The sequence below is a fragment of the Conger conger genome, chromosome 16 (genome assembly GCF_963514075.1).
Source record: "Conger conger chromosome 16, fConCon1.1, whole genome shotgun sequence".
NCBI classification, from domain to species: Eukaryota; Metazoa; Chordata; class Actinopteri; order Anguilliformes; family Congridae; genus Conger; species Conger conger.
The window spans coordinates 32,870,404-32,885,971 of NC_083775.1; the positions used below are offsets into that span (position 1 = coordinate 32,870,404).

General features: G+C 43.8%; 1 protein-coding gene across 3 annotated transcripts in view; it reads left to right on the forward strand.

The window, feature by feature from the left end:
- LOC133115155 (zinc finger protein 385C-like) overlaps nt 1-7,513 on the forward strand; it is a 115,302-nt gene extending 107,789 nt beyond the window's left edge. For all 3 annotated transcript variants that reach the window (XM_061224911.1, XM_061224912.1, XM_061224913.1), the window contains 5 exons: nt 1-283; nt 1,151-1,338; nt 4,347-4,445; nt 5,363-5,443; nt 7,283-7,513. The exon at nt 1-283 is cut by the window's left edge and continues 20 nt beyond it. In XM_061224911.1, coding sequence (XP_061080895.1) covers nt 1-283; nt 1,151-1,338; nt 4,347-4,445; nt 5,363-5,443; nt 7,283-7,513 — 882 coding nt within the window. The remainder of the gene's footprint in view (nt 284-1,150; nt 1,339-4,346; nt 4,446-5,362; nt 5,444-7,282) is intronic.
- Nucleotides 7,514-15,568: the final 8,055 nt, after the last annotated feature.

Consider the following 15,568-nt stretch of genomic DNA (forward strand, 5'->3'; position numbering starts at 1 on the left):
CTGGAGGATTCCCCGGGGAGCCTGGTCTCGCTGACCCCCGTGTCGGAGCTCTCCTCCCTGGAGATGGCTGCTCTGAGCTCCCCCCAGGCCTCCCCCTCCTCCGGGCTCTCAGAGAGCGCGTCAGAGAGCAGCGCTACAGAGAGCCCCCCCTACGGAGAGTCCCCACAGGGCCAGGGGCCCCTGGCCGGGGATGGGGACCCCCAAAAAAACAAGCAGCACCTCACCTGCCCTGTGTGCAAAGTCACGGTCAACTCCACGTCTCAGCTTCAGGCTCACAACAGCGGTATGCAGCGGAGGCCAGTGGAGCTCCGTTACAGTTTAAGCTGTTCTGATTATGCAGTCCATGCTAATGCTAGCTATACAGGATCTCATTATTCTTCTCTGCCTTGTTACACACGCAGTGCACCCACTACAACAATTTACGCTCAGTGGTCACTTTATGAGGTAGACATGTACACCAACATTTACACCAGCATATTTATTCAGCCAATTACGTGGCAGCAACTAAATGCATAAAAGCATGCAGACATGGTCAAGAGGTTCAGCTGTGTTTCAGACCAAATGAAGGATGGGGAAGAAATGTGCCAGACAGGGTGGTTTGAGTAGCTGAGAAACTGCTGATCTCCTGGGATTTTCACGCACACTAGTCTCTAGAGTTTGCAGAGAATGGTGCGAGAAACAGTGAGCAGCAGTTAATGAGAGACGTTAGAGGAGAAGGGCCAGACTGGTCAAAGCTGACAGGAAGGTGGCAGTAATGCAAATAACATTGGAATGCAGAAGAGCATATGTGAACACACAACGCATCAACAGAAGACTTAATAAATCTGAAAAAGAAGTTTAAAATACCTTTAAAATAGCTCACTGAGTGTACTTGGATACATATAGCCAAAGCGTGCGGGGAGAAAAGATAAATACTGTATATAGGCTATACCAGGAACATAATAAACAGAATATAAACAGAATGCATACATCTATGTCCGACAATGACTGTGTAACATTTAACATTTCTCTCCTTCTCTCTCTCTCTGCCTTCTCTCTCTCTCCCTTCTCTCTCCCCCACCTCTTTCACCCTCTCCCCCCTCTCTTTCTCTCTCTCTCCTTCCCCCTCTCTCTCTCCCTCTTTCTCTCTCTCTCTCTCTCTCTCTCTCAGGATTGAAGCACAAGCTCATGTTGGGGGGTCAGAGTGTGCTGCCGCGCAGGAGGAGTAAGGTGGGCTCGTCTCCTTCTGCCTGCAGGACCAAGCGGCTCAGGGCCAAGGCCAGCGTGGGCAAGGCCAGCAAGGCTTTCCACTGCCCCATGTGTGAGGTCCACGTCAACTCTGAGACACAGCTCAAACAGGTGAGCTAGCCTGTCCCTCTCCCACACTCATACAGGTGAGCTAGTGTGTCCCTCTCCCACGCTCATACAGGTGAGCTAGCGTGTCCCTCTCCCGCACTCATACAGGAGCGTGTCCCTCTCCCACACTCATACAGGTGAGGTAGCGTGTCCCTCTCCCACACTCATACAGGTGAGCTAGCGTGTCCCTCTCCCACACTTATACAGGTGAGCTAGCGTGTCCCTCTCCCATAGCTCAAACAGGTGAGCTAGCATGTCCCTCTCCCACACTCATACAGGTGAGCTAGTGTGTCCCTCTCCCACGCTCATACAGGTGAGCTAGTCTGTCCCTCTCCCACACTCATACAGGTGAGCTAGTGTGTCCCTCTCCCACGCTCATACAGGTGAGCTAGCGTGTCCCTCTCCCACGCTCATACAGGAGCGTGTCCCTCTCCCACACTCATACAGGTGAGGTAGCGTGTTCCTCTCCCACACTCATACAGGTGAGCTAGCGTGTCCCTCTCCCACACTCATACAGGTGAGCTAGCGTGTTCCTCTCCCACGCTCATACAGGTGAGCTAGCGTGTTCCTCTCCCACACCAGTTTGAAAAGGTTGTTTGCGGCCAACAAAAATGGCTTCTGTTGGGGAACGCTGAGAGAACGAATGTTGACAACTATTTGGTCGTCAACAGCATTCTTAGTCACATGTATTAAAAAGGCGTTGGTGGCAAAACTAAATCGTTCAACATTAACTGTTTCCTGCAAACATAATTTGCCACAAACGATTGCTGTCTTGAACGTACGTTAGGTGAGGGGGTGTGTCCTTCTCTCACACTCAAACAGGTGAGCAGGTGTAACCCTCTCTTGAACTTATGACGCAGGGATGGTGATGATTTATCTGACATACCTTACAGACATCATAATATAATGAACGTTTAATCCTATACGTAATACAGCATCGCTACCATACATTAGGTATGTATTGTACCATAGATTCTCATTAAAATGCAGCTACATTCTGGCTACATTATACATTAACATATTTATTATTCTTAAATTGAAAGAGACTTGTGTACCACAGGTGTGCTAAAGGGAGGTGTCATGAAAGTACCAACATGGACATGACTTAATTCCCCAGCGCCTTGCATTTTGGCTAGTGTTTGACAATTGTGCATTTACAGCAGAAATCGGGCCAATAACCACCAGACCTGGGTCGAATATATAATTGTTTTGGATTTGAGTACTGTTTTGTATTCAAATCCAAAACAATTGCGTATTTGACCTAGGTCTGATAACCACAAAGCACTTTACAGTGAAAGGAAGACTACTGCCAGGACATTGGTAAACTCCCAACTTTAGCTCCACTGGCATCTTTACTTAACACATTGAGTCAGGATCTTGGTTTAATATCTCACCTGAGTGACCTGTGTTGACAGCACAGTGCCCCCATCATTGTTCTACAGCAGGGATCATCAAATCACTGTCCTCAAGGTCCGAGAACTGCTTGTTTTCCACCCTCCCTTCACCTGGCCGCCAGGTGTGAAGACAGTCTGACCAATCAGTAGCAACAATTGTTCAGATAAATACCTGGGAGAAAAGAAAACCAGGTCCGTATTTAGATTTGGTGATTGCTGTTCAACAGCATTGTATTTTAGAGGGAAGGGTGCCCCCTACTGGCCCATTAATACCACTTTTCACAAGTCTCCTTGCCCATAGTAATAACGGGATACAGTAAGTAAAGGAAAAGGCTTGTTCAATGCAGAATTATGGCTTGGATGGACATTATAGTGAAGAGCACGTTTCTGATATCCAAAGCAATAAAAAACACTAAAGTAATAAAAAAAATGTTGTTTAAATGTATCAAAGCGAAAGCAAAACTGACATCGTATTAGAGCAGGCCTGGCTAACCCTGTTCCTGAGATCAACTGACATGTAGGTTTTTATTCTAACCCTAACAAAGCACATATTATTCAACAGCTACAGATATTGCTGAGCTGCTAATTAGTACATGGAGATTGAATCAGGTGCCAAATTAGGGTTGAGCTGAAAACCTACAGGATGTTAGATCTCCAGGAATGAGGTTGGGTGCCCAGGAATTAGAGTATTTGAATGTGTTCTGCATAAGGTGTGATATAGGTGTGGGTATAGTCATACAGATTTCACTGTATTCTCTGAAATACAAATTAAGATTATATTTTCAAATAATGTGTAATGCTTAAATAGTGTAATGCTTTCATAGCTCATCTCATGATCTATTTTATCCTGTTCTACAATTAAAATTAATTTCCTGCCTTTAAACTAAATCTTTAGTACATAAGTACATAAGTACATAAATACTTTATCAATAAGTGAAGAATCTCTGAAGAATTTCTTGCAGATCACTTTGTTAATCCCATTTATTTATTATTTATTTAGCCTCAATCAAATCATCCCTATATCTTTTACTAAATTTGAAAAGATGAATCATCTTAAGTCTTTCCTCGTAACTTTATCTTTCATACCAGTAACCAATTTGGTTGCCCTTCTTTGAACCTTTTCCAGAGCCTCTATATCAGGGGTGCCATGGAGGGCCGAGTGTATGCAGGTTTTCATTCCAACCAATCACTACACCAGCTGATTTCACTAATTGCTTCCTTCCTCTCTGGTCCTCTAGGGCGGCCTGTAGCATAGTGGTTAAGGTAAATCACTGGGACACGCAAGGTTCTAATCCCGGTGCAGGCACAATAAGATCTGCACAGCCGTTGGGCCCCTGAGCAAGGTCCTTAACCCTGCATTGCTCCAGGGGAGGATTGTCTCCTGCTTAGTGTAATCAACTGTACTTCGCTCTGGATAAGTCTGCCAAATGTCAGTAATGTAATGTAATGTTAAAGTTATGTACATTAGTGAAATCAGCAAGTGTGGTCTGACAAAGGTATTGTATATAATAACTATAACTTCCTTGGATATTAATACTTTTTGGCTATATACCTTTTATGGGTTTGTATCTTGTTGGTTTCTCTAGAATGATGATGATGATGTTTCTTGATTTACAGCACATGAACAGCAGAAGACACAAGGACAGGCTGGCAGGCAAGCCCCCCAAGCCCAAATTCAGCCCTCACAGCAAGAGTCAGCAGAGCACTGTCTTACCGGTGAGTCTGCTCATTACATTACATTACATTACATTACATTAATGGCATTTGGCAGACGCTCTTATCCAGAGCGACGTACAGCAAAGTGCAAAGTGCATACCCATAGTCAGGGATAAGTGCACTGAAAGACCCGAGAGGGAAGTACAGTTTCAACTGCTAACAGTACAACAAAGATAAGGACTAAGGCCTATTTGATTATCGGGATTTACTTTTCTTTTCTTTTTTTCTTTTTTTTTTTACGCACCATGCAAATACATGAATAAACAGCTTCCCTTGCCAAACAAAGCTAGCAAAGGTATCATTCTAGCATGATAGCACAAGTAAAGACAACAACAACAGTTAAGGTTTACTGGGTGGTAGGGAGGGGCGGGGAGAGGTGCAGCTTGAAGGGGTGTGTCTTCAGTCTGCGCTTGACGGTGGTAAGATATTCTGTTGTTCTGACCTCTACGGGGAGTTTGTTCCACCACTGTGGAGCCAGAACAGACAGTTCAATTAGTACTGACACACTGCTCCATACTGACACTCAGACCGAGACTGCACAGCCGCAACTGCTCACTCTCCCTCCCCTGTCTGTTTATGTGTCCCTGTCTGTGTGTGTCCCTGACAGTGCTTGTGTCCCTGTCTGTGTGTGTCCCTGTCTGTCTATGTATCCGTCTGTGTTTGTGTCCCTGACAGTGCTTGTGTCCCTGTCTGTGTTTGTGTCCCTGACAGTGCTTGTGTCCCTGTCTGTGCTTGTGTCCCTGACAGTGCTTGTGTCCCTGTCTGCGTGTGTGTCCCTGTCTGTGTGTGTCCCTGTCTGTCTATGTATCCGTCTGTGTTTGTGTCCCCGCAGTGTGTGTCCCTGTCTGTGTTTTTGTCCCTGACAGTGTGTGTCCCTCACAGTGTGTGTGTCCCTGACAGTGCTTGTGTCCCTGCAGAGTGTGAGGTGGAACGGTTGCGCAGGTGGAGCCATGAGGAAAGTGTTCAGCAGCTGTGGCCTGGCCTCCCTCTCTCCTCAGGTGAGTGTCAGAGGGTAGGGTGCAGTCAGATCACAGCAGGACAGGCGGGCTGCTTCAGAACCTCTGTCTTGCCTCCTCGTACTGACAGCAAACCCTGCCCATCCACATTACAAAGCACAGGGAGGTTTGACTTCTGTCCTGTCTGACGGTATAAAAATAACCATTACTGGCTTTATTTTTCATGCAGAGCCGGAAAAAAAAGCATTCACACACATATAATCAGTCTCACACAGAGGCTTTGTTAAAGCGGCTGTTGGAAAAATATGCCGTTTCAAGATTGCGTCTGGGACGGGTTCCAGTCTTCCTTACGGAGACTCACGAAGACAAGCAAAGTGAGCTTATTTTAACTAATTATCCCAGTTTATTTGGAGGATTCAGCCAATCTTTGCATGCTTTCTATTCAAGCTATAAGTCGGCGATACAACAAATATGACGTGTGTAGAGGTGGCTCCGGATACCCAAACACCCACAGTATCCCTTTGATTTGTTAAAAATAAATCATATATGATGTTACTTCAGTGCTAAAGGTCGAGCGTGCAGGAAAAGAATTCGAGAGCAGAATTCATCTTGCTCACACACTGATTTACGTTATTCTGCTTGCACGCAAACCTCTGTGCATACAGACAGATTTGTTCAGCTCTTTCACAGGTTTCTTCTTCTCACTCCCAAAATGTGTCCCTCCTGTTCAATTTATTTTTTTCAACTGCGACATTAGTGGCAAAAGTCCAGCCAATAAGAATTAGCCGGAAGTACAAATCTTAACTGCCCATGTCATTTGGCCAATCAAATAATTACTGATTCCCTGTAGTGTAGTTCTGCCCACTGCAAAAAGGGTCTGAACTGAGGAAGTGGTTTGAAACAATGGGAATTCCCATTGAGAAAAATGCCCAACAGTATGCCAACGTCATCAAACTCTCACTACCAACAATAGCTAGCAAGGCAATGGTCTCCCTGTTGTGTAACTATCAAACACTTAAAATGTTTATCATACATAGGCAAGAACAGATATTCCACCTAAGGGATGGATGGGGTCATTCTTTAAAGAAAGGTGACATTTTTATTTTTATTTGTAAAACTTATATTTGACTGTTGAGACTTGGGTGGGAGCTTGAGCCTGTGTAATGTGTACCTGCATTTTGTTAACGTTTTCCATGAAGTTAGCCTAGGTTGTAGTAATTTCTGAATATGAAGTGAATATGAATTAACAAAGTGATTAACAAAGTGAACCACAGGAGATTCTTTAGGTTATGTTAGCAGAAAGAATGCAAATAGAACTTGCTTTTTGTTTTAAGATGTTTTTAATGTATTGTGTATTGTACTTATTATTATTTTCAAAATGTTTTTATGTTAATGTTCGAAATAAAGAAACATTCATTCATTCATTCATTCAACTTAACGAAAGATAGATTCTGCACAGTCACTCTGGACTAGCTTACCATGACATGTTGTAGAGCAGAAACAAGACCAGGGTTGATACAGTGCTAGACACTATCTAGCTTTAGGTAAGCTAAGCATTAGGTACACTCTAGTGGTAGGAAAATGGTGAGCGATGTTGGAATGGTCGTCAGTATGTTATGTTGTGTTTTGTTGTGTTGTGTAATGTTATAGGAAGTGTACTGCCCTGGTGTAAAATCCAGCTATGTCAGCTTGACCAGCTTGAAAATTGAGCTGGTCATCCATTGGTCTAGCTGGGTATGAGCTGGTCGACCAGCTAGTGCTGGCAGCTTGTCTGAGTTGGTCAACTAGCTACCAGCTGTTTCAAAATATAACTTGAGCTGGTGAAACCATGTCAAGCTGGGAGCTGGTCAGAATTGGTCAACAGGGTGTGTTTTCTTTCAGACCAAGCTGGCCCTGCAGAAGCACCTGACCAAGAGCCTAGCGTCCGGCTTCCTGCCCAACCCCCTCAGCACAGCCACTCTCTGCACCATGGCAACCGGCCCCCTGACCCTGCGCCACCCTCCTGCCACCACCACCTTCATCCAGGCCCCGCTCCTGAGCCCTGCCCTCTTCAGGCCCGCCTCGGGGCCCTTGAGGGCCACGCACACGCCCATCATCTTCTCCCCCTACTAGTCTAACCCCCACCCCCCCCCCCCCCCCCCCCCGCCCCCCCACACCCTCCCCAAATCACCAAAACACCAGAATGTGCACTGGTGCCAGCGAGCTGGCATGAAACACACATTGGTCAGGTGGGCCCCCACTGCACAGGCCCCCTGGTGGAACACTTCTCAAAACCCGCGTCCATTTCCCCCTGCCTTCTGCAAACAGCCGGAAGAAAGATCCAATTTTCTGCCATTTATTTGGAGACAGTAGAAGACAGTCCACAGTCTAGCTGTATATTTAGTGTTGCTGCCACAGTCAAACAGATCCCTTTACCTGACACCCGGGGCACATTTTCGGCCTGGTTGTGTCCAACGAATCATGGCTTATAACTGAGCCCCTGCTGTCTGTGCGGAAACCCTACGCTGGTGGGGAAGGGGGTGGAGGGATCACCCCAAGCTCCATAGCCAAATTGGGAACCTTTACCCAAACAGACACAGGTCCCAAGGAGAAGGTCACCCCTGTGTGTGCTACAGGCACGGTCAGAATTGCATTGTGGGCATTATGGACAAACTCAGAGATGGGTCACTAGGGTGCCAGATTCCCTCGAGGACCATGTGTACACTGCAATGAGAACCTACTGTGGTGGCAAGTACAATCATAAAAACCCATTCAAATATGCTACGTTGGGTGCGTGGCAGAAGTACAGGGATGTCCCAGGAAAACCAGGACCTCTGCTCACCCAGTCTGTAATCCCCTTGAGAAAAGAATATGTGTGCTTTTTCCCACTTTACATCTGTGAAGTCGTATCTGGAGGTATACAATGTAAGAAAGTCTGCAGATGAGTTTGACTGAAGGACACTGTGTACTTGGGGATGTGGGGGAACTGGGTAAACTGGTGCACCTTTGCCATGGCCTACTGGCTCAATGTGGGAACTTGACACTTGCCTAGATCGTTGGGTATTCTACAGCACAAAATCTTCTCTAAATTCTGTATTCAACTAGGGGTATTGAGAATACGAATGATTTATTTCTGTGTCGTGCCAGAGACTAAGGGGCTTGAGTGCAGAATCACGTGGAAATTCTTTAATTAATTTTCGCACAGAATCTCGATAAGATTAAGCACTCATTACAATCGCTGAAAGGTCATACTGTCAAGTTCTCTCAACTCAGGTTCCAATAATAATTTTCTTCTTTTGTTTTTTCATTTTTCAATGCAATATTCATGACTGCTCCTTGTATTCTGTCTGCTAACAGTAAGTGTCACAGGACTGAATTCAATTACCTCATTTCCTCAAAATTAAAGGAAAATAATGTAATGTTATAAAAAGAAAATTAGTTAAGTTATCATCTGCCGGCTTCCATGGTCGTCGGCCTTTCAGATCTCGGTGATGTTGGTCATGTTCATGCAGAAAATATGTGTGGTTATGATTTTTATCATATCTGACAGCTCAACACAACACAGAAAGTTTCAATGCCTGAATATTGAATATGGACTCAACGTGGCGGGTAAATTATTTGCCTTTTTTTTTACCATCAACACTGCTATTGTTACCTTTCCTTCTGTAAAGCTTCTTTCAACAAGTATAACAATGCTTTCACTGAGCTTACCATGCCAAGGTAAAGTGTGTGTGTGTGTGTATGTGCAAGCGTAAATGTGTGTGTGCATGTGTGTCTGCCCATGTCTGTGTTGGGCAAAAGTTGGCTTTTGTCCCAACCCTTTTGTCAATTATAATGGAGCAATATTTTCTTTTGGGGATCACTGAACACCAAGGCATTTTTCCAGATGACTTCTGGTCCAGTTGGGTTCAGCCATGTCTGAAGTGGGGCTTGATTGCGGTGCTGCTGATTTAAACAAAAGCCATGGACACCAGCCATGCTAACTAATGTAATAATGGAGTTAGACATGTTGCAGCCTTGTTTGGCACTGCTCCATTCAGCAGATGCCATCAGTCGCCCGTCGTATCACTGTACTCCAGGAAAGATGTGGGATGCCCTGCCAAAAGCACATCATGTTGTGGCACTGGGTACTAATCCAAATTATTACTATAGCTGTTGAGCTGTCGTGCAAGGAGTGATTTTAATGGTTAAAAAGCTATCAAAAGCCATGTGTTTGATCACTGTTACCAAGCACAACTGGGAACATATCGCTGCAGATGTCTCCCTTAACATCCACTGTCCCAGGTCCAGCTCATCCTGAGGCAACAGTGCCACTTGTAGGTCAGGTTGTCACATTGCAAAATTTCCTCTGCGATTCAATGCTTCTTTGTGCCAGCGGTGTTTCATGCCATTGAAGATCAAATTTACTTAAATCTCATTTAATTTTCCACTGTATTATGTTTTGCTTTATTCATTTGTTAATATATTTTTTCATAGATCGACACACACCTTCACACACGTATGTATATAATAGAATAAATATAAGAGTATTACAGTAAATGTTAGGCTTTTGAGAAATGACTGCTTGTTCTTCTGTTTTGTTTACCTAATTTTACATTTTTTTTAAAGTGAAAGCAATGTGCATGGGTGTTTATTTCCAAACACAGTGTCACTTTGGCCTTTTGAGTCCTGTGCCCATACAGTATAGCTAACTTTCACTCATGGGTATACTATACCCGGCATCCAACCTTCTCAGGCCTCCAGGTCTCAGTGGGCCTCACGGTTCAACATCCTGCCGGTTACAAAAACTCCTACTTCTACTCCCCTGGGTCACATGGTGTAATATCCAGCAGGTTATAAGAACATGTTCTGCTGTTTTGGGCCCAGGTACAGCAAGCCTGTCATACTTTCATGAGGACAACCAGCCATTACAGCACCTGGCCTGACATCCTACGCTTACAGTAGCAGGCCTTCAGCACAGGCAGATGTTATATGTCATTCCCAGCCATTCGCAGAACATGAGGGTTTCTCCTGGAGGGTAAGGCCAGATCAAGGTACTGGACATGGGTGATCCATTAGATATGTGTGATTCACTGGAAATATGTGACCCCTGTACTGAAGAAAAAAGCTGATGCTAGGTTGATCAACTGATTGACCAGTTCCATCCTCAACATGGTTTAACCAGCTCAAGCTATGTTTTTGAAACAGCTGGTAGCTGCTCATTTCAAGCTGGTCATAGCTGGATTTAACACGAGAGTCATTGGAGATGGATCCACAAACTGTGGATTTATGGACATGTTATTGTGTTTGAACTCATTTTGTTGGGCAGGGTCACTTGCGATAATAGACCATCAGTGATGAAGATAGATAGCTAGGCAGGGAGGGAATGAATATGGGGAAAATTAGTTTGCAGGGACCGCAGGGTTAGGAGTCTCTTTTGCCTGGTTTTATGGACTGTTCTCTCCAGAAGGTGGGGAGTTAATTCACTTTCTTAGTCTACTTGTGATTGTTTCCCAAGTTTCACAGTGAGAAAACACATTTGGGAGTGCCAATGCCATGCCGTGGAGTCAGCTATCCAGTTATTGCAAGGAAGCAATGGGGTCTTGCTGTGTGTGGATGGAATCAAAAGGTGGTGACATCAGTATTTCTACGCTTCCTTGCTTACTATAGTGATCCTGCTTAGTACTGATAGTTGGGTCAGTTACAATCCAAGCTGGCTTAAGCTGTGTTTTCTACACTTTTGGCTGGTTTGGCCACCAAGTTAGTCTACCAGCTTACTCTAACACTCAAAGGTTTTTCAAAGCTTTGCCAAGCCATTACCATCTACAGTTAAGTGTTGAAACACACCTTAAACTATCTTAGACTCCCATCCGATCTTAGCTGGAATCCTCAGCAGGGAATTCAGACTAAGACGGAATAAAGTCACTCTGCAAAATGTGGAGGTTAGCTATGATTCTGCACATATTGTGAGGTATTTCAGTGAGAGATTTAAGTGATGAATCAGGGATATGCAACATTACAACCACACATTACAATTGGGGTGTGTGTCCCCCCCACATTGCAATCAAGTACGGGGGGATTCCACCACACTTTCTCCAGTTTGTGAGGAACTGGATCATGCAAGTTTCCTTAACAATGATGACCAAACAGTTTTCTTTCTTATTTCTCTGCCTCATAATGGCTTTCTTGACTTTTGTTGGCACAACTCTGGTCTTCATGTTCACAAATGCCAATAACTCAAAAGGCAATCAAAAGCCTCAAATCAAGACTGAATACTCAGAGCTCTCATGCACCTACACAAATATGATGATCTGAAATGGGGGCAGGGAGGTCTGTATAAAAAGTGATGTGATTTCTACATGGTGAAATGTATAAAATACTCTAATAAAAGCTGAAAATCTGTGCTTTAGCCACAAGTGAATTGTTTTATTACAAATCTAAAATTGTCGACTACAGAGCTAAATAAAAAAAAAGCTTAGTCCCAAACATTATGGACTGTATCTGGGGATTTAAGCACACTACAATTAGAGAATTTTACCAGCCATTCATCAGCTCCGGAAAGATCAAAGATGATCTACAATTACCTGTAAGTGCTGTTACAGTCAGAAGACGTTTGATCGAAGCAAAGCTATCGGCAAGAAGCCCCCGTAAAGCACCATTGTTGAATAAAGTGCATGTGCAGAACCGGTTAACATTTGCCAAGGAACACATCGATTGGCCCAAAGACAAATGGCGTAACATTCTGTGGACTGATGAGAGTAAAATTGTTCTTTTCAGGTCTAGTGGTTGTCGACAATACGTCAGACAACTCACGGGTACTGAATTCAAGCCGCAGTACACTGTGAAGACAGTGAAGCATGGTGGCGCCAGAATCATGGTATGGGGATGTTTTTCATACTACGGTGTTGGGTTCGTATACCAGGGATCATGGATCAGTTTGAATACATCAAAATACTTGAAGAGATTATGTTGCCATATGCCGAAGAGGAAATGCCCCTGAAATGGGTATTTCAATAAGACAACAACTGCAAACACGTGAGTAAGTGAGCAACATCTTGGTTCCAGACAAAAAGGATTGAGGTAATGGAGTGGCCAGTTCAATCCCTGACCTCAACCCCAAAAAAACTTGTGGGGTGACATTAAAAATGTCGTTTCTGGAGCCCAAAACCCAAAAATTCACAGGAACTGTGGAATGTAGTTTGTTCATCCTTGACTCAGCGGATGCGTTGCAGTTATCAAAAACAATGGTTATGCAAATAAATATTAGTTCAGTAATATAAATTGAAATTAAATCTTGAAAAATGTCTGCAGTTTATACAGTTTGAAGAGAGTTTGACGAGAAATATGTCGAAACTGCAGAACAGATTAATATTCCTTTTCTTTGCTTCCTGTAAAAGAATAATGCAGACTTGATAAAATGAGCTAATGCTCTGATTTGGAATTGAATGTGTAATGTTTCCACTAATTAATGCCTTGACTTAACCTAGCCTAGCCTAGCCTTGGTTACCCTTTTGATTATCTGTTCTGTCCTGACCTCGTTTTTCCCTTTCCCTAATGTACCTGAGCCTTATTAAAACTCATTTCACCTGCACCTGTTTCCAGCCTCTGACTATGTTCAAATATGAAAAGCTCAAAGATGATTTAAACATTTTACATTTTATTATTGTTTACTCCCTTATGCTTTTACTGTGTCGCAGCGTACTGTTTATTTCTGCAGAAAGAGTGCAAGTATCACTCCCTTACTCCGCAGAAACTCTCTCTTCAGCCAGTTGTCAGAAATGGGTCTGAGGAGTCTTGATGTCAAAGGTCTAACAAGGCAAGATATTTTGGTTTGTCCTTAATTATTCCTCTTAAAGATATGTCACTATGTATTGCAGTGGAATTTGAGTGGAGAAGCACAGATGCAGCTACTTATCTATCCAAATAATCTGGTTAACCCTAAAATATTAAGAAGACCTGTTTGACCTGTCTCCAGTATTTGACACGTTCACCCAACAGCTTCTGATCTCCTGCCCGGCTGAGAACCTCTCTCGGTTTGCTTCTTATCCAGCCGAAAGGTCTTTCGGGGATAGCTTGTACAACAACTTGGAATGTCTTGAAAAAGACAGAAAAAAAAAACATCTGTGTCCTTTTTCCTTGTTCCCTGTGTTCTGTGTGTTTTTCTGTGTTCATACTCCTGTCCTTGTTTTCTCTTTTTCCCCATTACATGTCTCCGCCCTCCACACCTTACATGTATTTCCTTCCTGTGATTGTCTCATTAACTGCTTCTCGGCACCCACAGCTGTTCATCATTTCAGTGTATTGGTCTGTGCATTTTAACCCTTCTGTTTGACCCGTTTTGTTGCTAGTTTGCTAGTCTGGTTCTGTACCAGCTTTATGCTTGCCTGCTGGTTTGTTCTAGCTGATGCTTCCCCGTCCCATATCCTGTCTGTATTCTGTTCTGTTTGTTTCTTGGATCACCAGTTATTCGGCCTCTACCTGATTATTTGGTTTCTGATTCTTAGATTGCGTTTTCTGTACTGTTGCCTGTTCTGGACTGCCTTCTGGACTGATTAACGCAACAGATCACCCTGGTTATACCTTTTTGCCTGGATTTTTACCACTGCCTGCCTTGATCTGCCTGCTCTCATTAAAGCCTGCCATTTTGTCCTGCACATGGTTCTTCTGTCTGCAATCATGGCACAGGATGTCTGTAGTTTCCCTGTTTCCCTTTATCCAAATGGACACAACACTGAAAGGTTTAAAAAATGTTTCGAGGTTATTCCCTTAATTTGCTAAAGGAAAATTCCACTGTTATTGAAAACTAATAGATTCAGATCAGAGATGTGCCATGGACCTCGTTCAGCTTCAGTTCCTGCTCTCCCAGCATGCAAAGCTGCCTCAGTCCCGTGTCTCTTCCCTCTCTGGTTGGAGAGGGAGGTACAAGAGAGGAGCAGGTGGCTGTGATGAATTGTCACAGAGAACAGATTAAAAGGTTACCTGGATTAAACTCTTCCCATGACAGCGATCCCCAGAATCAAAGCCTTCATTATATCAGCTGCAGTGCTTTATCTCAAGAGAGAAGATAAGCAGACACTTCCCCCTGCTGGTCACTGGGAGTCATCACACATAGTTTCCATTGAACTCCTGGGGCTTGAAAAGGTGCTCTGGGGAGAGAGAGAGAGTAGGTCAGTGTTTCCCAACTCCAGTCCTCGGGACCCACATGCCAGATGGTTTTTGTTGTAACCAGTAACTCACACCTGATTTAATGATTGAACCAATCAAACCACAAAAAAGCCCTTGATTAGTTGAATCAGGTGTGCGAGCTACTGGTTACAACAAAAACCTTCTGGCAAGTGGGTCCCGAGGACTGGAGTTGGGAAACACTGGAGTAGGTACTAAATTGAACACTGTGGCATTTTGCTCTGCTGTTCATTGACTGTACGTAAAAGTTAGTGATCCTCACCCCTGGTCCTGGAGAGCCACAGGGTGTGCTGGCTTTTGCTTTCGCCTTAATATGAGCAACCAATTCCGACCCGAGAAACCATGTGAGGTGAGCTAATTGTGTAATTAACTGCTTTCATTGATCAAGTAGGTGCTGAGTAACAACAAAAGCCAGCAAACCCTGCGGTTCTCCTGGACCAGGAGTGAGGACCACTGGCATAAGTCATAACACCTTCACTTTTTGAGCTTACAACGCAATGGCTGCGTCGAAAATCAAACTCTACACACTGAACATGTATACTATCAATTGCCGTACATAAGGCGGCTTTAGTATACAAGCAAAAAGTATGAAATTGCATACTATCTCAAACTACAATCAGTAGTTTCAGCCTGAAAAAAAAAAGATTTAAAATATACTGCATATGCATTGGTTTTAACTACCTTCTGCTAAGCATTGTTCAGCTCTTTCACTGCTTACACCATCCTTCTGTTTGCTTGGGTTGTGACCCAGCACAATGCACTGTGGGACGTAGTGTGGCATCCGGGTAACTTTAGCATACCCTTTTATACAGCTATGGTTTCGGACATATTAATACTATTTTGACATACTGAATAGGAAGATAGCATGCAATTTCGGACACAGCCAAGTGACCAAATCAAACAGATTTCTGGAGGCGTGTTTGTCATAAGTTTGAGGTCTATCAAAACTATTCAACTGCAGGATAAATATGGAAATTAAGAAACTCACTGGAAATTCAAATATGAAACATTGCAGTAGAAAATCCA